Below are 22,422 nucleotides of genomic sequence, written 5' to 3'. Positions count from 1 at the left end.
TAACTACGCCGGAGAACCAACTGTGCTTGCCCTTTCCCCAATGACCTCCAGCCAATTTGTTTGGGGAATCAGGAAGGCTCGACCCGCTCAGAAACCAAAAGTTTTTTCCGACTTCAAAACACACGTCGGAGGTAGGCTTGGAGATTTCACTCCCCACTCCTGGAGAGAGAACTAAAGCGAAAATCCCCAGAGGAGCAAAAGAAAAACAGGCCTGCGCGGGAGCGGAATAGAGACGGGAAAAACTTGGGCGGGATGTGGAGGGTGGTGGAGAAGTTATGTGATAGGAATGGCAGAAAAGAGCGTAGTGAAAAGCAGAAAGGAAGGGAGTCCCAGCAGCTCCAAAGTTAAGGGGGTGTCGACGCAGCCCCTCTCTATTGCGCCTGCGTAGTGCTACTCCCTTTGGCACCCCGGCCCCTAGCCGCCCAAGATTTACTCGTCTCTCGGCAACCATTCACCCGAGGAGCCAATCAGAGGGCACCTTTCGCCCTGCCCTCGCCGTCAGCGCCCAGGCGGAAGGATCCCTTGGGCGACGGCTCCGCCCCGCCCCGCCCCTCGCTCCCCCGGGAGGGCAGGCTAAGGGGCGGGGGTTGGGGCGGTCGTGGCGGGCGGGGGCGTGGTCAGGTCGTTTAAGAACGGAGGGGGCGGCGGCAGGACGGTTCACTCTGTGCCGCTGCCTGGGGGCTGTAGTGACCGCGCCGCTCCTGCTGGGGGCTGCCCACGCCAAGGACCTGCATCTGTGGTCTCCTCCGCTGCCGCCCGGGTGAGTCCACGGCCCCCTTCTCTAAAGGTGCGAGGATGCGCAGTTCCGGAGAGCCGCGAGTTCTGCCCTCGGGGTGGGGTGGGGGGGTTGGGAAATCTGCCCCGGCCGAGCGGAGCTCCAGTCTTCTCCAAGCCTGGTGGGGGCACGGCGGCCAGAGGCGAGGTGCGGACAGGTGCCGGGCCCCTGTGCTCCCTTCCCCTCCAGCCCCCGCGACGTCACCCCCGCCCCCTAAACAGCCCGCCCCCGAGGGCCAGGCGAGACGCTCCGAGAGGGAGCTACAACTTTCCAGAGACTTCGGCCGGGGCTGGCAAACTTCAGCGAGTTCCTGCTCCGCGCATCGCGCAGGCTGCGCTTTGGCCGGGCGCGGGCCGGGCGGCCGAAGAGTGTGTGATGGGGGCCTTCAGCACCTTCCCCGGGTCCGACGGCGCCCGCCCCACCCCTGCCTTGCGTGCGGTCTCTCGGGCTCGCCCCGGTGCTCCCGCGGGCGCGCACACCTCGGCCGGTTGGCCGGGCGCAAATTCGACGGCGGCGGTTTCGGAAGGCGCAGTTGGAGACGCGGCGGTCGGGGGCTGCATCTGGCCGGGGAGGGGAGGGGAGGTCCCCAGGCTCGGAACCTGGGCCGGGGTTTTGAGGAGAGGGCGGAGATCCCTAACTTTTCCTGCACTCGCACTAGACTGGGGACACCGAGAGCCGCAAAGTGATCCAAGCGAGTGACTCGTGCGCTGCGCTCCTCTCGGAAACTTCTCAGGAATACTGCGTCGGTGACCTGGTTCCTCCCCTTTGAGGAGTGAAACTTGCTTAACCTGTAGTCTGAAAGCCACGGCCGTTAAGTGGAGTCGGCTAGCGGGGCCGCGGGCGGCTTAGAGGCACGGTGCCCGGGAGGTGTCGCAGTCCAGATCGCGGCGGTGGGAGGGAGTCGGAGGAGGGGGACGAACCTGACGAGTACAGGTTGGTAGCCTGTACACCTAAACGCAGAACGCCCGGAGAAAACAAAACGACGCTGCCTCGAAGGAAGGGAGGACTTCCGGGGAAATGCCTGGCGAGTTTCTCTGGAGAACGCGACTTGAGCAGGGCTCACTAGAACCGAATATTAGAGCTGGACCCCGCGGCAAGGATCAGCTCGGTCCCCTTCCGCTCCCCCCCCCCCCGCTTTTTTTTTGTCCGGAGGAAGACTTCTGCAGGGCTGACTAAATCTTTGTCTTAAGTAGGGACCTGCTGCCTTTTAACGTTTGTTTATCTGTTATGGAGTTATAACGTGCAAACCGTGGACTCTTCAAGTGCACTTATTACAGTAAGCGTTTATAAAGACTTTGTAATCATTTGTATTGTGACAGTTGGTATTCAGGATATTTGGTAGGTGGGTTGGGAGCCTGAACCTCCCCAGGAAATAAAGTGAAGATTATTAAATCCTCCTGAAGTAGACTTCTGGCTTGGCCCAGCTGCCCTGCAGGGGGGATGTGAGTGGCCGTTGTTGGCTACACTAACCTTTCAACGTGAGTAACTTGGCAGGGAAGCAAGCCAGGCAGCCGTCAGGGTGGTAGGAGCGCTTACCAGGAACTGTGCCTTCTTAAACCCCCAGAGGTGTTACTGGGGGAGTGAGACCCTGCCATCCAAGGGGTTGGGGTGGGGACTAGAGAACGCTGACTTTTCTCTTCCCTTTCAGGGAAGCTCTGAGCTGGACCAGCAGGGGTTCTGCCCTTTGACATTCTTGTTTGGGAAGATGGAGAGCTTAGTATCTCTGGAGTCAAGCTTTTACTTGAGATAACTGAAACCTTGTGTCTTAAGGTATACCCACATCTTTAGAGTCCATTTATTCGCAATAAAGAGTTTTTAGAAAGCAGATTTTGGTATATTATATATAATTTTTCAGGTAGCTATGGGTAAATTTAACCTCAAAGTGAAAAAAAACCTTTTTTCTCTGCCGGAAGGCCTCTAAATTGTTACCCCAAACAAAGGTCCCTAATTTCATAAGTTAGTGTGTGTCCACAGAGCGAACAGCAGCACTTTTTGTGTTGAATTTCTTCCACAATACCTGCCTTGTATCCAGAGATTAAGTTGGGGTAACTGAAGGAAAGGACTGGCGTTTGGCCTGTTTGTCAGAATGACCGTGATGTGGTTGAGCACCTATGGCTCTGCCTGCTAATGTGCTCAGCTCTCCTGTGCGTACAAGTAGCCACCGAAATCACATCCTGAGTTGCAGAAGCTCCCCTGCGCCACCTCTCAGTGCCGCACTGAGCCTGCGTCCCGCGGTGTTCAAGGCCAGGCCAGATTGTGCACGTCTGGCACTGCCCGTCAGAACAGAGAAGACCTCACACTTCTGAGAGTCCGAGGAACTGCCCAGCAGTAAAGATAACTTAGAGTGGACTGTAGCGTCCTTGTTCTCCCAGTGCCAGAAACTGGGCACATTCGATACAAAATTAGAAAATGCCATTATTTTTTCAACTGCTCAACTAAGTAGTACCGTGTCTTCATTTTCACCTTTGATATGTTGTGTGCATGGTGTCAGTCACTAAAGAATGACAAGCCAAGAGCAGTGAACGGATGTGGTAAACCCTTGTTGTGTTGCCGAGAAAACATCTTATGGATGCCCGGGACTAGTTTCATGAGTTAAGTTAAACTTGTGATGTTGTGTTTGGGTTTCTCGGTCTCACACGGGGCTCTGGGGTGTATCTGTTGTTGTTGTTATTGGGGGGTGGGGGTGGGGCGGGGTTTAAGGGGAAGCAGTGCAGAGTCTGAGGTGTTACTTGGGATAAAATATTACTCTGGTTAGATAAGGTCCATTGCTTTTATGTGTTGTCACTGAGGTAAACAAGGCGATATAGAAAAATGCTTTCTGCCATCTTGGTGTTTTGACTGTAACATGTTAAATAAATGGGCATAAGCAGTATTATGATGAAGCAGACACCTCTGTGTTTAAAGAAGTGTTCATGTGTTTAAAGCCACTCGGGTACAGCAGTCGTGCTGATCTCTTGTGATGCTTCTGGAACTTCTGGTTTCAGACGTTTTTATCCTTTCACTACATGCATTAATAAGGAAGCTTATATTTGGAATTTAAATGGTTTAGAGGAAGCATCTTTGTGTAGCCCAACTGTGTAAGGAAGCCTTATGAATTGTTTAGAATTAATAGATTTTGTACAGCTGGGCCCTGTAGCCTGTTCTAGAACTGTTTGCAGAAACTCTTGGAACAATAGGGAAAAACTAATGTGAAGAAATAATTGCTGATGTTAAGCAACTCTCTGTGTAGGATGTTTTTTAGTCTCAGAGCCTTTGGGAGTCTTGGTCACCCAACTGTGTAAAGTGTTTATTTCTTGGATAACAGTGACTGAGTCCGTAAGTGGTTAAGTGCTTCCTAGGTAGTAGTTTGTGCCAGGTGCCAAGCAGGCCAAGGGGATGGTATGTGAAAAGGCCTGTGGAAATGCTCTGGATGCAAGAGGAGCTGGGTCCACCTCAGGATGTCCTTGAGGCACTTGGGTTGTGCCGGTTTGTCGCAGCCGCTGGCCTGTGAGCCCCAGGAAGGCAGGGGTCTGTGCTCATTGCTGAATGCCCAGTGCAGGACCTGGCACTCAGAAGGTGTGCCTGTTAACTGGATCCAGTGCTCTGCTGGCATCCGACTGCCATTCCTCTCAGAGAGGGAAGCACACTTCAGGAGATGGCGTCCTGATGGGCCAAGGTGCTGGCACACGTTTTTGGATCGCAAGCTCCGGGCCCAGAATGCTGAGTGGCTTCGGGGCCTTTTTAAAAACGGAGGCCTCTGGTGTAGGTTTGGAGCGAGGAGCAGTGAGGACTAATTGGCCGACAGCTGAAACCCCTCAGGCTGAGCTCCAGACCCGCCCCCTTCGAGCCCTTCCCCCTGCCCATCCACCCCAGCAGAGCCTCGCAACGCGCACTCAGCCTCTCTCTCTCCACATTCACTTGGGTGCTCGTTCTGCTGAGTCTTTCTCTTTTTAACTTTTTGTTTCCCGCTGCCATCGCTGACCTGGTTTAGGGCTGCAGACAGCAGCTCCATGAGAGCTCTGGCCCAGCGCCTCTCCCTGTCTCTGGCCAGCTCTCCGTCCCGGCACCTCCGACAAACACCTTAAGAACTCAGGGGAACTGCCCCTCCCTCTAGAAGATGCGCTCCTTTGAGGACCTGTACCTTTCTGACCTTCTATTCTTTCCTGACCTCCCTTCCTAATTGACCTACCTTGCCTCATGGAATACACACTCAAATATTTGAGCAAGTTAGTGCTCCTTCTTCCTCACCAAACTTTATTTTAATCCAGCTTTGGACCCTCTCAGAGGCGTCTGATCTTACCCCATCTGGGGATCCCCTTATCCCACACCTCTTCTCATCAGTACTTCTTTGCAGTTCTACCTTGTGCCTTATTTTCTAGTTTTTTTTCAAACCTTATCTTAAGTTGGATGAGCGCAAAAAGTTCCATATCTGTCTCTCGATTTGCTCCCCGTAAACACATTTTGAGAAGAAAATTATCCATGAATCTTGAACTGCTCCCACCCTGTCGTGTTGTCATAAGCTCCTCTCACCTTGCATAGCCCTTACTAGGATGGGAGAAGGGGTAATCCTCTACCTCGCCTGGCTGGCTACCCCTTATCCTCCAGACACACCCTGTTTATCCCTGACCTGCGACGGCTGAGGAGGTGGGCATCAGGACCACCGCAGCCGGCTGACTCTGTGTGGGCTTGGCCAGTCCTGGGAAGGTTGCTGACCCACATGCAGAGATGAACCGGGTGCGAACTGGGCACCTGCCGTGTGTCCAGGTGCCGGCCCTGGGGGTGTTGGGTGGGGCACTGGCGCTGCTGCTATCTCCCTTGCCCAGACCCTTTGTTGTCTTCATCCTTACCCCCTCCCTGCTTCTGAGGCTGCTTTAGTTGTGAGGACACCTGGGTTCTGGTCCTGGAAGCGCCACTGCCTCTTTCTTTAGGTTCTACCTCTTCAGTTTCTTCACTGTAAGAAGGACAGTAGAAATATGAGTCACAATTAAGTTTCTAGTAGTCACATTAAAAAGTAAAAATAAGCAGGTGAACATAATTCTGTTTAACCCGTCATGTCAAATACTATCTTTTCAATTTGTAATCAATATAAAAATATTAATGAGTTATTTTACTTTTTTCCCCCTCGTACGGAATCCTCAAAATCCAGTGTGTATTTTACGTTCACAGCACATCTCAATTTGGACTTGTCCCATTTCAGGCGCCCAACAGCTTGTGGATACATTATTGGGTGGCACAGATCTAGACCATCTGCAAAAATGTTTCACTGTTAGATCCTGATTCTCCTCGTGTGGGAGGCAAGAGGTTTTGGAGGAACTGTGTGAGCTAGGACCTATAGGCTCTAAGCTCTGCAGGGGCAGAGATCTTGGTCTCTTGCTTCCCGATAGACCGTAAGCTCCTAGAACAGTGCTTGGAATGTTGTAGGTACTCAGATATCTGAAGGAACGAAAGGAAGCTCAGTCGTTGTGGCCCCCTTGCTGATAATCGTTCACTGTGTGAGTCATACCTGACACCGAAACACAGGATGTTTGAGTCCTAGTCCAGTGCTTGTTCTCTTGTTTGTCTATAGTTTCTTAGAGAATCATCATAAGGTAGTAATAGAATTTCGAAGAACTGAAGATAAAATCTTCTGAGATTGGCAGGGGACCAGGACTCTAACAATTTATCGACAATTAAAATTTGAAAATGGTAGAGAAAATAACTTTCATGTAAAAGGTGTCCACAAGATGCCTGATAACAGCAGCACGTGACTTGGTAGATGCTAATTTGACGACAGGCATCCCAGTGGGCCACATGCAGGGCTTGTACAGCTCACACAGGTGAAGACACCAAAGACGAGGGGGTCTGGCCTCCTCCTGTGCAGTTGGTGCGGAAATAGCTACCACTCCATGGCCTTGCTCCTTCACTTTAATCCTACCCCTCCACTCCTTCCCCCCCTCCCCTGCCCTCCTACCCCGATTTCTGTTCTTAGCAGTATTTTTGATGATGTCAGAAGGACCCCTGAGCCTGGTGATGTTCGCTTGGGCTGCCACCATGCTTAGTACCTGGAGGTCAGGTACCTGCTGTGCGAAAGTTAACTCTGCAGGGAAGGATCTATGCAAAACTACGACTGGGGTGGAACTGCATGTGTAATTAGCATCCTCCCTGAAATGGGGGCGGCTCATGCTCAGGTATCCGTAAAGGGGGATATATGTCCAAAGCAGGAGAAATGCTACATTTGAGCAACTGAGAGTGCTTGTCTCTTTCTTGATAAGGCCCACGGGTTGCTGCTGGTGATGAGGTGGGGCTTTTAGCTGACTGAGGCCCTCATTTTGGACAACTAACAACAGTTCAAAGCTCTGAACTAGAAAGTTAGATGGTAAATTCGTTTGTGGACACAGCCCTTGATAAAAACCTGGGGGCTGTCAGCCCTTAAACCCTACGGGTTGTGTGTAAACTTGTTCATCTTTACAGTAAAGTCTCCTAGGAATTGTCCTATTTTCCTCAGCCTAGTCAGTCTCTAAAACTGTAGGGCCAGCTCTGGGGATCTCTTTAAATGAGTTCAGACTAGTAACATCTCTGCCTTAGAAACAGGCATTTGGTAGGAGGGAGGGAGGTACCCAGGAGCAGCAAGGATTATTTCCAGTTCAAGTTGAGTATGCAGCACTTAATCATGCTGACACCTTGGAAAAATCAAGGCTTCTATGCCTCTCTCCCATCCAGAGATATCTGTGTTCTGACCTTGTTAATACTTACATTTGCAACGATTCAGGGTATTCCTTTAAGCACTTGAACTTCTGTGGTGTCCCTGTTACAACATCCGGGACAGTGTTTTTATTCTGTCTCACGTTGTTTTGCTGCCACAGCGTGAGTTCTTCCAGCGTTATCTCTCCAACCACACTTACTTAAGCGTCCTATTTTGAAAGACAGGAAAGAGCTTTCTGTTTGGAGTCGTCTCAGGGCGGGTGTCTGTGGACGGGGCCCAGGCACTGATAACCGTGAAGACTGTATGTTGGCATCAGTGGGGAGGGAGCGCTTGTGAGGGCCCTCCCGCTGGGAAAGCCTGGGCAGAGCGACGGGGCACTGGCCTTTCTTCCCGCTTCTGCTTCCATCTGGGACACTCTTTGCCTTTGGCTCAGGCAGCATCCCTGTTGCCGTGGGAATTGAACCAAATTTTTAGACTCTAGTACACATGAGCGCTGAATGGCTAGGAGGATGCTGCTAACCCTGAGAAAATAGGTTGAGGCCTCTGGCTGAACGTGCTGGAGCTGAGTGAGAAAAGACCACCTGCGGGGTTTGTTGTGTCCCTGACCGAGAGCAGTTTTCCCCGGCGCAGCTTTGAGGCATGGGGCACTTATATCTTTGGACTGAGGTAGAGTGTGTTTGTGGGTGTTTGAGTGAGCAGCTGTAAGCATAACTTCTTGTAAAAAGTTAACAAAGGATAAATTTTCTTGTCCTTTTAATAAGCGAGGCATTATTTTATCTGGTTCTATTGCTTTGGGCTGTCTACTAATGGAAATTCTTATTCAGGTACCTGAACCACAGGTGTGGTCTCAGTGATCTGTGACTTCGTAGTGTGTTTGGGGGCAGCGGGGAGCGTCTCCAGAATGTGGCCTCCTCCCAGGTGGTGGGCTGGGGGCCCTGCCGAGGGGCTGGCAGCTGGCAGACAAAAGGCTTCCTCAGGCTTCCCTCTGGTCCTAGATGACTTTGACCTTCACCTCCCTAGGAATTCAAGGAGTAAGGGAGGATTTCTCTGCAGAAGGCTGAATCCCTGTTGACCCTGGTTTTTCTCCTTTTTGCCCCCGTATCTGCTGCAGCATATATCAAGTCCGTGGTCATTCCAAGTCCCTGGCTCTCTCTCGAGGGTGAAAGGATCTCAGGGGTCAGACTGCACAGAGGTGGGAAAAGGGGCAGGTGTCCAGTCTTAGGTTCAACGTGCAGGCCTTCGTCAGTCTGTTCCAGGCTGTTTCTGTTTCAAGTCTGTTCCAGCTCTCCTTCCTGTGCCAGCCCTTGGGGTCCTGATCACTTCTTGCCAATCTACCTACCTTCTCTCTGCAGCTCCCGTTGGGTTATTTGTTCTTGGATCTGATAAAGTTACCGTCTTGTCGGCAGGGAGTGTCTTGTTCTGTTGCTTCATCCGCAGATTCACAATCCTGATCTTCCAGCCACCAGAGTGACTCCCAGCAGCTGTTCCTTTATTCTGTGAGCAGGGCATGTGCCTTTGTTGCAGGTCCAGACCAGGATCAGCCCATTCCTAAAAGCTCTCTCCTGTGCTATTATTTTTTCCTCTTAATGCTTGCCCAGTAAGCTGACTATCCCAGCTCCTTCCACTCCTGGCTCCTCTCTCCCTTCAGGACTTGCTTTCTCTGAAATCACCACTGCCTCCCAACCTGGCTGGTATCCTGGAGCTTCCTCAGAAATGAGGATCCTAGGCCTTCATCTTTCAGCCATTGTTCCTTTACAACAAACATTCGCATGACTACACTTAATTATGTTCATTCTGGTGGCTCCCATCAGGCTGGACACACGCCCAAATCCGTGACGGTTTTGAGGGAGGGAGTTTCTGTACTGACAGTTGTTAGTTACTTTCATTCTAAATGCTTCTGCCTGCTTGCAGCACTTGCCGTCTGGCCTTACTCCACGCCGGGGGCCTTAACACTTGTAGCCAACTTCTTTCCCACCCTCTGATAACAAAGCTTCATACCTTTCTTCTCTGTCTCCTTCCTACAACTACCTGAACAACCAGCTTACCTTCAAAGCCCTGCCCTCACCCCAACACGGATACCAAAGCTGCCTGCCACCTAGGAAGCCTCCTAAGTCCCACTTCTGCCACTTCCCAGCAGTGCGTCCTTGGACAGTTCACAACGTGTGTATCCTCTTTGTTCTCCAGTTTCCCCACCTGTGAAAGTAGTGAAATAGTATCTCCCGTACAGGCTTGTTGTAGGAACCGGATGGGTTGATCCAGGTGAACTTACAGCACTGTTTCGCCGCCTGTTTGGGACACTGTCAAATAGTTTGGTGGCTCATAGGGCACCTGGCCAAACATCTGGTCACACTTGGCGTCCCCTGGCTGTGGCCGTCTCTACAGGAAGAGCCTGCACTCAAGCAGGCAGTGAAGGCTGGTTGACTGAAGCTTTGCTGTCTTCAGCGTGTACAGTGGGGATAAGGGCCGATGGGAAGGTAAGGCGTCGCAGTCGTAGAGTTGGCAGAAGGTAGCTCCTTTTTTTGGGATAAGACCAGTACAATTTCTGTTTTAGAAAAGATCGCTTTGGTAGCAGTGAGCTCTGGTCATCCCAGTGCACGTGTGGGTTTGTAGCTTAAGAGCTTATTGCCTTCTCCCCGCCTGCTGCCCACCAGTGGCAGAACTTGACCTTGGTGGAAGTTGTTTCCAGTTCCAAGAGTCAGAACATTAGGTCCAGAGCTGAGGATCTGGGGTCAATTTGCTGAATCTTTCCTGATCCTTGTTCTTTGTGTAAAAGGGACAGTTGTCGCTTCCTCAGAGTGCTTGTGGGGATGAATGGGAGTGGACGTGAAGCGGCTTGTACTGAGTACTCTTCTGCCTGCTTGCCCACACACCTCTACGCCTTCATTTTAGAGGAGAAAAAGAAATAGGCCCAGAGCTGTGGTTTCCATTCCGTCAGCTAGATGAAGGAAGAGGTGGGATGGGATGTTATGACGAGTGTTGCCATCTACTTTCACTTCTGCTTAAATTCTCTAAGCTTCTATAGGCAAGGAAGTAGTTTCTTTTTGCTTAAAGTGCCCTCAGTTGTACACGGAGGAGAAGATGATGTGTGGGAGATCGCAGCCACGGGCACATGGGTCCCCCCCTGGGCCAGGAGCCGGGGACGGCAGGGGTCTTTGTGCCCCACACACACCTCCCTTGGAGTCTGTCACCAGTCAGTCCACCGCGCATGGCTGGGTCTCTGACCCTGAGCTGGAAAGGGTCACTAGGAAGATCCAGGCCGTTGGGGTAACATCCGGTTAACAGCACATTGTCATCAAAGGAATGCTGTAACGTGTTTGAGTTTCTTTTGTGTTCTTAAGCCCACGGCAGGGTCAGGGGAAGTGGGTGCCGTTCAGTTGTCTGTGGGCTAGATGGGCTGCCATAGCTGAGAGCGCCTCTTTCACGCTGCGGCACTTCCATGAAACCTTCTGGAGCTTCCATGTCAGATGTCACAGGCCTAGGCTTAAATATATACCGTCTTTAACTTCACGGATATACATCTCCACACATGCCAAGGAGACTCTGGGCATTTCTACAGCTAAGGCCGGGCACAAACAAATCAGTGTTGATTTGACCCAAGCCCTCGTCCATAAGGCCTAGACGTATTACAAGTGCTCTTAGCGTTCATCTCCAACCTGTCCCTCTGCCTGTCCTCTTGCCTACCCGGAGTCCCCTCGTGCTCTCGTAGCCTCTGTCACTCTTGTTTCTGGGATCTAGATAAGGCAGGGAGCAGCAGTAGAAATAACTTTTTTTTTTTTTCTCTTTTCAATGAGGGCTCAAACTGGTTTTCAGATCAGCCTGCCCCGAGTGTGCCAGGCAGTGGGAAACAAAGGAAAGTTAGTGTGCTCAGGGAGCTTGGTTTACTCTTTGGGCTTAGTTCGTCTTTTCCTCTCACCTTCTGCTGCCATCTCTACAAACTCGTTTTCCACTCATGTGTGTATTTTATCCTTCTGCTGCAGCCAGATGCTAAAAGAAAAGGGAATTCAGGGGAACCTGAGATAGTCATTCATCACAAGTCAAACTTTTTAGAAGATTAAGTAGCTTAAACGGAGCAGGCAGCTGGTCGTCCTCACTTGTAAAAAGGTGCCTGAATTTTCAAATCAGTGAGAAATCACGGTTCCCACCTTTCCCAGTTTCTAGTGCAAAATACAAGGCATCTGCTTCTCAGACAAGTAAAGGGAAATCAAACACTTTAGTCTGAATTTACCAGGCTGCAAGTTAATTTTTTTTCTAGTTACTATTTCGTTAATTCTGCTAATTAGAATTTGCCTTTAACCAGAGCCTTTCATGAATTGAGACTGTGTGTTTCAAGTGATTCTTTTATACGGGGATTATATCAATGTTGATCTCAAGTGGTTAATTAAAACTAAAACCGTTACACGACGCTCTGGTGTGTTATCTAAGCACTAAGGGCCTATGACTTGGATTTATTCTGGTAATACGTTTGTCTAAGTAACCTGTAAATGTACTTTTGATATTTGAAATTGTTTGGATGGGTGAGGGAAAACAAAGGATTCATTTCTAATGGGCACCGATAACTTACGTTGGGCTCTTCTAATAAGCTAAACAACAAATATAACTCAGCCTAAATCTGAGCCTTCAACAGCTTCGAGAGCTGCTCCAGATCTATGGCACAGTAAATTGGGAGAATTAAAAACTATACCATGGACTGGGCACATGTTCTGCACTGTGCTTTTATATAGACTACTTTTTTCTAAGAGTTAACTCCATTATTGATATATGTGTCAGAAGTCGTTGACATGGAAGATGCCAACTATAGGCATCTTAGGTTTCTGAAAAAGTGTTTACTGCATTTATTAAGGTTCTTGCAACTGTAGCCAGTAACCAACAGCACCATGAGGGTAGCTGTAATACGTCTGAAATGAGACATAGTAATTCTTGTAAAACTACAGAAAACATTTTTGGATACTAAACATAGAATGACACTAGATGAGATGACTTATCCATCGTTTTGAAAGTTTTGGGGTTTTTTTTTTTTTTTTGGATAAACAACAGACATCATCTTTTAAACACCGCAGAAGTAGAAAATTGACTAAAAGCCATTCCAGATAAACACTGTCCCTCCTCCTCTGCCTGCCCCTCTAGAGATCGGTTTTTAGGCTTGGAGGGGAAGCTTCTAAGTGTATTCGGTTTTGGCACGTGGATACAGGGATGGTGGGGAGGGCTAGGAGGAAAGGAATTGAAGGAATTAAACAAGGTAGCAGATTAGACGGCTCAAAGGGGAGAGATTTTGGAATATGGCTCATAAGATTTTAACTTTTTTCAACTAATACATATGTAGGTTCCAAATTCAAAAGAGATAAAATAAGTCTTCTTTGTACCCTGTACCCCAGCCTAGAAGTGGTATTTGGTGTAAGCTGAACTACTTGTATATCCTTCCAGAGATCTTTGATTGTGTAAGCATAGACTTGTGCTTTTACACACGCAGTTTCACACTTGCTTTTTCTTAATCAATCTTGATAAGCGTTTCATATTCATACAGATAGAGCAGCCACCATTCTTTTGGACAACTGCAGGCATTTGTATCCTGTTGTATACATGCATCGAGTCATTTAACTTCCTTTACCGATGACTCTTTGTAGCTTTATAAATAATTCCTCAGCGAACATCCTTGCGCATACTTGCGTGTACACTCACAGGAAAAAATCCAAAGTGGACTTCCTAGAAGTAGAATTGCTATGCCAAAGAGTGTGTCCACTTAAACTGAGGGTCCCATGTTGTTCTTCAGAGAGAACCCACGGGCAGTGTACCAGAAGTGTCTGCTTCTCGGTCTTTGCCAATCTGATAGGGAAAAATGATACACTGGAGTCTAAATCTGCCCACCCCTTAAGGTGAGTTTGAATATGTTAAGTGTCTGAGCCACTGTTAATGTCCTTTGCCCCTTCTTTTATGTTGGGGTTCTAGTATTCCTGATGTGTAGGAGCTCCTTATTCATTAAGGAAATGACTGCTTTGTCTAACGTTACAAGTATTTTCCTGGTTTTGCCTTCTCACGTGTTTATGGTGTTTTCACCATGTAGATGTTTTAATTTTTATATAGGCAAATGTATCAATTTTTTGCGACTTCTGTGTGATTTAGAAAGGAATACCCATTCTATGTAAATTTACATAAATTTCATGTTTTTCTGGTATTGTTAGGGTTTCATCCTTTTACACGTAAGTCTTTGATTCATCCATCTAGATCTTAGATTGGCACACGCTAAGGAGCCATCCTTGCTTATTTTTAAAATCTAGAAAACTATCCAGATGTCTCAAAAATTTCCCTTTACTATTTCGAATGCCTCCTTTTTATACACTAAATCCCCTTATGTACTAGATTTTCATTCTAGATTTTAAAAATTCGGTTTCATCTCTTTGTCTGCCTTTTCCTGCCCATATCATTGCTGTTATCGGTTATTGTAGCTTCATAATATCTCTTACCAGAGGCTAGTAGACATCATTCCAATGTTTAATAACTTCTCTGGCTATTCCTGCCCCTCTTCCCATTAGAACCTTACAAATTTTCAGTCTAAAATAGATTCTAACTTTGAATCTACTACAATGTCAGAGATTTTAAAATATGTGAACATTTTCATGCATAGGTACTACACCTCCCACCCTCCACCCCCGCCCCAAGAATGAGTGATAGCTTTCCTCAGATTCTCTCTGGTCTTAGATGTTCCGCTTCTAATGTTAAGAGCTACTGTTCTAGAGGTGGGAGTAGTCCTGACTTTAGATGACTCCTTTTTTTTTTAAACAAGTCCTTAAAAAAAGGCACGAGTCAAAAGTGCTTCCTACAACTATTCTCCTCTACAACATTATCGAGTTTCTTCCTAGAGATTTTCTTAAAATTAATTGTTCCTTCTTTTCCAAGTACTGATTGAATTGCAGCTCCTCTGTGGCTGCGACTTCTTACGCCCACAGCAGAAACCCGAGCCTTGGAAGCACGCTAACAGCTGATACACAGGGTAAAGCAAGTTGTATTTTTATAGGTAAATCAACACACCTGGCAGAAATCTATGTCACTAAATCATAGTTTAACAGTGTTTCAAAACAAAGCTGGACCCATACCTTTCTGTAACCATTTGAACTTAATCGTGTAGTGCCCTACACACTTGGCACAAGTGTAACGTGTGCTACGCTCGTCATTAAAGGGGCCACAAAGAACCAAGCGCATATAGAGCACGTTAAAAAGAGATCTCTACTGTCCCAAATCTGACTTGAAACCAAAGGACGGCCTCAGTAAACATCAGGTATTTCATCACAAATTTTGCATGGTAACCGTAACTTAGAAGTGCTTTGGTAGGATAATCTAGATAGCCTAGGGCTTTCTAACGCTGTCCAAACAGGTTCGACGGAAAACGTTTACCTTCCCTTTGGCAAGTATTCTTCAGTAGCAAGCAGAAGAGTGCCCATCCCCCATTGGCCTTCCTGGAGCCTGCTTTAATCACGTGATCTACTTTCCCATGGCCGACTAAGCGAATTCAGTCCCTTAACCTACATACTAAAGGGAGCCTGTGATCTGGCCTGAGAAGAGGCGCATGATGGCCGGACTGGACAACTTGTCAAGGCTCGGCTGTCTTCTGCCCCTCAAACCCCAGCTGAGAGCTCTTGTTGCCTTTCTGTCAGCTGTGTCCCCGCCCCATAAATGAGCTCCTTCTGTGGCCTTCCCGTTCGCCCCAATCAACTGACACTTCTTCTACCTTCATATTACGTTTTCTTTCGCCGACACACTGCCTCATATTGAGACATTGTGTTCTCACCCTCCTCCTTGACGGCCAGCTCCCAGAAAGCTCGTCTTGGTGTGTCCAATGGTGCCCCCAACATGGATCGACAACCATCCCATTGATCTGAGCTCTATAGATAAGGCGAGGGTCCCTGGCGCCAGTGCAGGACTAAAAACCCAAGCTGGAACCCCAGGACCACGCACGCTGGACGTGCTTTCAAAGGCAGCTGCTTCCAAACAATGAAGCTGCAGGTCATTGGGATGGATTCTGTGTGTCTAGCGAGTCAGAAAAGTGAAGGGGGGGCCAAACTTTCTGTTTGCAGTGAAGTCTGAGGGCAGCGCCTCAGCCTTTTCCATCCATCTAGCTAATATGTGACCCATGTGGATCCAAAGCACCTGGGCTTTCTAATGTATCCGTTTTTGTTATTACATATTAGCATTTCCAGGGGATCTGTCGTTTCATTTTCTGAACAATATAACTTAGTTGAAAATTACTCTGGTAACCTTGTGGTTCTAGCCGGTGATGTGCGAGAAACATGTTTTGCTCCTAGTACTGAGTGCTAACTTTGTTCTCCTTGGGTAGACTGCAGGGATTCTTTTTCAAAACACAGTTGAAAAATCACACTGCCCTGAGGAGGTTTTCCATATCCTGTGTGGGGCCTCCTTGCTGGGCAGAGCGGTTCCACTGCTTGGCTGACCTAACCCTTTGTTACTCAGGAATTTTGTCATTCAGACACCTCCTTGGTCCTCCCCTGGGTAACAGGATTGTTTGTTACGGGGCAGACAGCTCCCGTAAGTGAAGAGGATATCGGCGTATTTGATTCTAGCAGGACTAAGCCCAGGGTTGAGAAGAGAAGGAAGCTTCTCTTGTGGATCCTGTGTTCTGTGTGGGCATTGTCCCGAGGTATCAACCAGCTCAGGATGTAGTTAGGGAGCCCAAAGCAGGAGAGGTGATTTCCATGGAAAACAAGGAAAATCAGCAAAACCTATAGACCCTTTACTGAATAATGTTGTGTTTAGGTTACTCGGTTTAGTAAGTTTGTCTGCTTCCCTCCACACACAGACTCCACCCCCGACCCTACCCTCATGCAGACAAAACGGGCAAAACAAACAAACCCCACAGAAAACAAAAGTCCGAAGTTGTCAGATTTGGTGTAGAGTAAGTTTATGTGTATATCGTCCTTACTCCATGCAGGCACTGTTCTTAACGTGCTTAAACTCACTTAATCCTCAGCAGCAGCACCGGGCAGCAGGTGCTCTTGGCCACTTTGCAGTAAGGAAGATGTTCAGAGAGAAACCAGCATCGTCTCTGAGTCCCTGAAGCTGCTTTGCCACATAGAAGTGAATCCTCACTCTGTTTCTCTTCCCTCTCTTTCAGTTTCCCCGGCAAGAACATCCCCCAAGATGGCAGAGGAGAGCCCCAGTACCAGCGACTGCGTGTCCTTCAGTGTGCTCACCTGGGACCAGGTGAGCCGGCTGCATGAGGTCCTGACCGAGGTCGTACCCATCCACGGACGAGGCAACTTCCCCACCTTGGAGATCACGCTGAAGGACATCGTGCAGACAGTCCGCGGCCGGCTGGAGGAGGCGGGCATCAAAGTGCAGGACGTCCGGCTGAACGGCTCCGCGGCCGGCCACGTCTTGGTCAAAGACAACGGGTTGGGTTGCAAAGACCTGGACCTCATCTTCCACGTGGCTCTGCCCACGGAGGCCGAGTTTCAGCTGGTCAGGGATGTGGTTCTGTGCTCCCTCCTGAACTTCCTGCCGGAGGGCGTGAACAAGCTGCGGATCAGCCCAGTCACCCTGAAGGAGGCGTACGTCCAGAAGCTGGTGAAGGTGCGCACGGACACCGACCGCTGGAGTCTGATCTCCCTCTCCAACAAGAACGGGCGGAACGTGGAGCTGAAGTTCGTGGACTCCATCCGGCGTCAGTTCGAGTTCAGTGTGGACTCTTTCCAGATCATCCTGGACTCCCTGCTCTTCTTCTATGACTGCTCCAGCCACCCCGTCTCCGAGCACCTGCACCCCACTGTCATCGGGGAGAGCGTGTACGGGGACTTCGAGGAAGCCTTGGACCACCTGCAGAACAGACTCATCGCCACCAAGAACCCCGAGGAGATCCGGGGCGGGGGGCTGCTCAAGTACAGCAACCTCCTGGTGCGGGACTTCAGGCCCACCGACCAGGACGAGATCAAGACCCTGGAGCGCTACATGTGTTCCCGCTTCTTCATCGACTTCCCCGACATCCTCGAGCAGCAGAGGAAGCTGGAGACCTACCTGCAGAACCACTTCGCTGAGGAGGAGAGGAGCAAGTACGACTACCTCATGACCCTGCGCAGGGTAGTGAACGAGAGCACCGTGTGCCTCATGGGCCACGAGCGCAGGCAGACCCTGAACCTCATCTCCCTGCTGGCCCTGCGCGTGCTGGCCGAGCAGAACATCATCCCCAATGCCACCACTGTCACCTGTTACTACCAGCCCGCGCCGTACGTCAGCGACGGCAACTTCAACAATTACTACGTGGCCCACCCTCCGGTCACCTACAGCCAGCCCTACCCCACCTGGCTGCCCTGTAACTAACCTTGAGACCCGAGGGTTTCCGCAGGGGGGAACCCCCGTAGGGCGAGGGCTCTCAGGTAGGGGAGACTCCTTCTAGATGTAGATGTTTGGCTTTTAAAGGGGAACTCAGCTCTGATAATGCTTTTTTTTTTTTTTTTTTTCTTTGTGTGCCCATTGGAATGGGTCTCCAGTATATCATGAGCCAACCCTAAAGGGACCTGTTATTCCAGGGCCACTTTGGAAAATGCTATAGGAACTATGACCCATCCACATCTTTCCAAGACAGACACTAACATGCCGTGTTCCAAACGTCGGCACGGGGCCGTCTGAGCTCCGTGCGGTCGTTGAGCTTGGGAAACACGTGGGCAGTGTAGAAGTCTCCAGCTGCTGGGCTTCTCACTGGAGCCTAGGGTAGGGGGTGTCGGCCCTCACTTGGAATCCTCAGCACTTACGTGAAAGTTGTGCGGATGGTCTATTTTCTTGTGTCCATTTTAGTCCTGCAGAAAATGGTAAACATGAGGGTGCTCTTGTGGCTTAATTTTTGTTCAAGGGACTAAATTGCTTATGTTTATTCTCTGTCAGCAGAGCTGAGGATTTCTCTCCTCAATAAACCAAAGCCGATAGCTGGAGAATTACTATCTGGTTGGAAGTGGTTTATGGTTTAGATGCCGTGCTATCACGAGGAGTTGTGAGATATTGCTGAGAAAAAAAAAAATGAAAAAAAAAAAGACCTTTTCTTGAAATGTAACTTGAAAACAAAATAAACTGTGCAACATAACGTTCAGTAGAATTGTGGTGGGGGATTGTAAATAGGAAACGTGAATGTTCAATTTTTCTTTTCTTAAAAGTGAGGAATTCTTATTGAACGACACTTTTTTGTTTCCCTCATCAGCTCATCACTTTTGTTTTGCTCTTCCCAAGACTAAGGATTGTGCCGAGTCTAGGGTCATTGCCGTAACTGATGTGAGGGTCTTCCCATGTTTTAATCGGAAACCCATTTTGGTCACATTCCAAGTATGACCGGCTGTTTTTTCTGGAGTACTTTGGCTGATTTCTGTTTTCGTTTTTTCAAAAATAGTGGTTTCCTTCTCCAATCCAGGGATTTCAGTAGATCCGAGTGACCTGTGGAATGGTCCGCGCCTGCGGGCAGAGTTCTCTGGTTTAGAATTGCTTTAGATTCGCACCTGCTGTCCCCGTGCTGCGTGTAAGGCGGGCGCTCCTTCCATCAGCGGGGCCTCGTGTGTGTCCGAGCCCCCGAGGCATCCTCAAGAGGATTCCTGCCGGTGTATTTGGGAAGAATTGAGAGGACGAAGAAGAAGAATCTCCCTTACGCTGGTAGATTGACCAGACTTGTTTATACTCTGCACTTTAGAAGGCAAACAGTGTTACTCTCTAGTCTGAAGCAAGCTTAGCACATGGGAGAATTCTAGGCTACTGTTGCGTTCCCAGTAGAGGAAGGGACTTCGTGTTTCGAAGCTTTTCGTGGGATCTCTTAGAAAGCGTCACTTTAGGGTGTCAAGGGCAAAGAAACTCCATGTTGCCAGCCAGCTTCGTTTCTTGAGTGATTTAATTAAATCCATGCTCCTGGGTTTTACTTTCTCTTGTGGCCATAAAAATGCCAAGCCCTGAGTGATTGCTTTCTCCTTGCTTGAAGCAATGAAGTTACCTTAATGCTTAGTAGGAAAGGAGTGGTGTACCTTTTTCTGAAGATTATATTTTCAGGTTTTTCTCTGGAATATGTTGTCCTCTTGAAAGCAGATCGGGCATGACTGAAACCCGAGGCTTAGTTGGTATCCATGTTGTGGACTAGTTGAATAGAAGCCACTTCTTAGCGTAAACAGCTTCTGTTTCCCTGTGAACCAGTAGTTAGATTTGAATTCACTGGCTTTGAGTCAAGGCTGGTTCTACCTTGAGGCGGGTCCTGGGGTGCTTCAGTGTTAAAAAGGGCAGTGAAGAGTGAGCCCCAACTTTAAAAACTCTGTGGTCATCCATGACCTTAAAAGGCTGCCATTGTTGTCAGATGGCAACATGTTTGCACAAAGATGACAGATCTGTTTAACCAAAGCTCTGAAATGTGACAAAGCCGCCAGCATAAGCACTTGCTCTCAGAAGTCAGTATTGCTTCTACTAGAAGGCTTGTGGATCAGGGTAACGAGGGTCCGGATGAAGATGGGATCAGAACTGCATCAAGTCATTAAATTTCCGGTTTGTCTTTGGCGTTCTGTCTGCTATCTGGTACTAGTCCTCCTTTAAGGATGAAGGGAGGCACAGAAGTTGCTAGAAATCCCCAGCCCCCCCCAGTTATTTACCACCATTGCACGATGGCCATCTCGATAGACTCCCTTCACCTGAAGTTCTTAGTCAGCCCAGCTGTTTTGAAGTTTGAGGGTAGACCTGTGTTCCAGCACCATCAGGGTAAAAAGCTACCCTCGCCCAAAGCTGCACTTTTAAATCCCACCCTGGTCTAGTGTTGTCTCCATCTGCTCTGTGAGCCTCTTGCCTGCCTCAGAACAGGTAACCTTGAATTTCAGGTGCCTGGAAATTCTAGCTGGAACCTGCCTTTTGTGCTGCTCACACAAGCACCAGGTACTCTGAACTTGTACTGAGTCCAGTGGTTCCTCTTCTTTGTGTGTTGAGTAATATGAAACTTGGCAGTGGCAAAGGGCACTAAAGTTCAAGTGCAAGTTCTAATATAAATGGAAGCAGCCTCATTTGCTTCAGGACTCTTAGCAGTTTTCGGATGCTTCCTGCGGGCATGTTACCCCAGCCTGCTTCTTGGAATCAGGCTGAGCAGCTGTGAGATTAAAGCTGTACCTTTTCCCCCATGCGCTGGCAGAAGAGGACACGCTCAATTCCTGGCCTCGAGCTTCATCTCACCTTTAAGTCTTACCTTGGCAGTGAGACACTATTCCTCACTCAATAACTTCAACTCTGAAACTAAACTACATCACCGACACCTTCAAATCAGGGTTCCTGCTGACTGCACGTGGGAGGTGGCATGGCTCACAGCTGGGAGGGCCTCGCAGGTGGGGAGAGGCGGGTAGGAAAGATGCTGGGTTCCTGGTGTGTGGCAACAGATGTGGTTTGGCATTCAAGAGTTTGTTTTTTTTTTTCCCCCAGTTTGATATTCTTCCCCCCGCCCCCCGCCCCGGGGATTTGAGTCACAGAGAACTGTGTGTGAACGTGTGTTTTGTGGTGATGCAATAATAATGAAATTGCTAAAGCCCCGAATGTGCTTGTCCTTCAGCGTCTCTGCTAGCACTAGCCCCTTACCTTCATGGTAGATTAGGATTTTAACCCAGTACTGCTTTGTTAACTTTGGGAAATGGTACCACTCAAAAGCAACTTCCTAACTTTAGGAATACCTCCTTTCTAGTTCACTTTCTGGTACCAGTGCCTTGTTTTAGGATGCAGCTAGACTCTGAGCTCAAATATCCTCTTCCAGAGAATAAATGATAGTGATCTAGTCGTGAGCAGAGACCCTAATGCTCCTTGGGGCCGTTGCTTCCCGGGTATCTGATGGGCTCCACACTAGGGAAGAACCCTTGGGGTAGATTCTGTGAGGTGAAAGAACATCCAGTTGCCAAGGTTAGACTCGATTTTTAACCTGGCAGAGACTAGAATGTCACAGCTGACTTTGCAACATACTCCAGTTCGGCCAGTTCCATTCAGAGGACCAAGGGAGGGGTGTGTAGCAGGGGATGTGTTTAAAGAGACCTGGCAAGTTTTCAGGATTATTTGTGGAGACTTCCAAAGTGAGGATCAGGAAAGAAAATGCTTTTCTTCTGAGTTCAAGTTCTAAATCTTGTTTACCTATCCCTTAAAGAATAAGTGGAAGCAAAAGAAAATGCTTGGAGTTTTGCCTGGGCTAGCGAGGGGTGGTGCAAATTGTCATGTGTGTTTGCATAGGAAGGTGAGAAGACCATCCGCTAAAGAGGAAGTCGTTCAATAATATGGATCTGTGGGTGTTTTAAAACTCAAGCAATCTGGTCTTTTTTTTTTTTTCATGAATTTAAAATAAACTCACTGCTTTAGGAAAATTAGGTTTTCATCCATTAATTTCCAACTTACTATAGATGAAAAGATACAAATTAGACTAAATTGGAAGCTTTTTTGTTATTGTATACTTGCGTAGCCTTTCAAATACTAATTTCCTAGGATATGTGAGGTTTCCTCTTTGGTGTAATGGCCACTGACCTTCTTATGGGATGCAGGTGAAATCACTTGTCAATGCAAAATGTGTTAGAACTTGATGAAATAAAGCTTTGAGTTTGAGAAATAAAGCTATATTTAAAAAGACCATGTCAGTTCTGAGCATTTCTTTATGTCTCTTCGACGGCGAACTTGTTTTAGGTTTCAGGAAACACGTTGCACAGCGGTCAGCGGTTATCAGCCTTGGATACTTGTCCGAAAGGTGGTGCTTTTCTCTGTGTGGTTACCTCGGGGGCTGCAATTCCCTTGATATTTGGATTTAAACTGAGCTTTGTTACCGACCACAGCATCTCGGCTAACGTTTGCATTAGGTGGTGTGGTCTTGAAATCCACCTTCTCTGGCACCTTGTTCGATTCAGTGCTAAAGGCTAGATTCTCTTGAGCTTGACCTTGGCCCCAGACCTATTTCAATAAGAGAACCAAAATAACCTCAACTATACTGTATGCAGCTGCTATCATGGTGTCTCCACAT

The 22,422-nt window shown here is 48.5% G+C and overlaps 1 protein-coding gene across 1 annotated transcript; it reads left to right on the top strand.

The window, feature by feature from the left end:
- Window positions 1-668: 668 nt before the first annotated feature.
- Window positions 669-21,984, top strand: TENT5C (terminal nucleotidyltransferase 5C). The gene is made up of 2 exons (XM_030869202.3): window positions 669-760; window positions 16,558-21,984. The coding sequence occupies exon 2, from the start codon at window positions 16,584-16,586 to the stop codon at window positions 17,757-17,759; it is 1,176 nt and encodes a 391-aa protein (XP_030725062.1). The 5' UTR covers window positions 669-760; window positions 16,558-16,583; the 3' UTR covers window positions 17,760-21,984.
- The last annotated feature ends 438 nt before the right edge of the window (window positions 21,985-22,422 follow it).

Source organism: Globicephala melas, chromosome 1, assembly GCF_963455315.2.
Source record: "Globicephala melas chromosome 1, mGloMel1.2, whole genome shotgun sequence".
NCBI lineage: Eukaryota > Metazoa > Chordata > Mammalia > Artiodactyla > Delphinidae > Globicephala > Globicephala melas.
The sequence above is the reverse complement of the archived record's forward strand: the minus strand, read 5'-3'. Positions and strand labels throughout refer to the sequence as shown.

Coding starts and splice junctions, on each gene's coding strand:
- TENT5C (XM_030869202.3), top strand. CDS start 16,584: ATGGCAGAGGAGAGCCCCAGTACCAGCGACTGCGTGTCCTTCAGTGTG.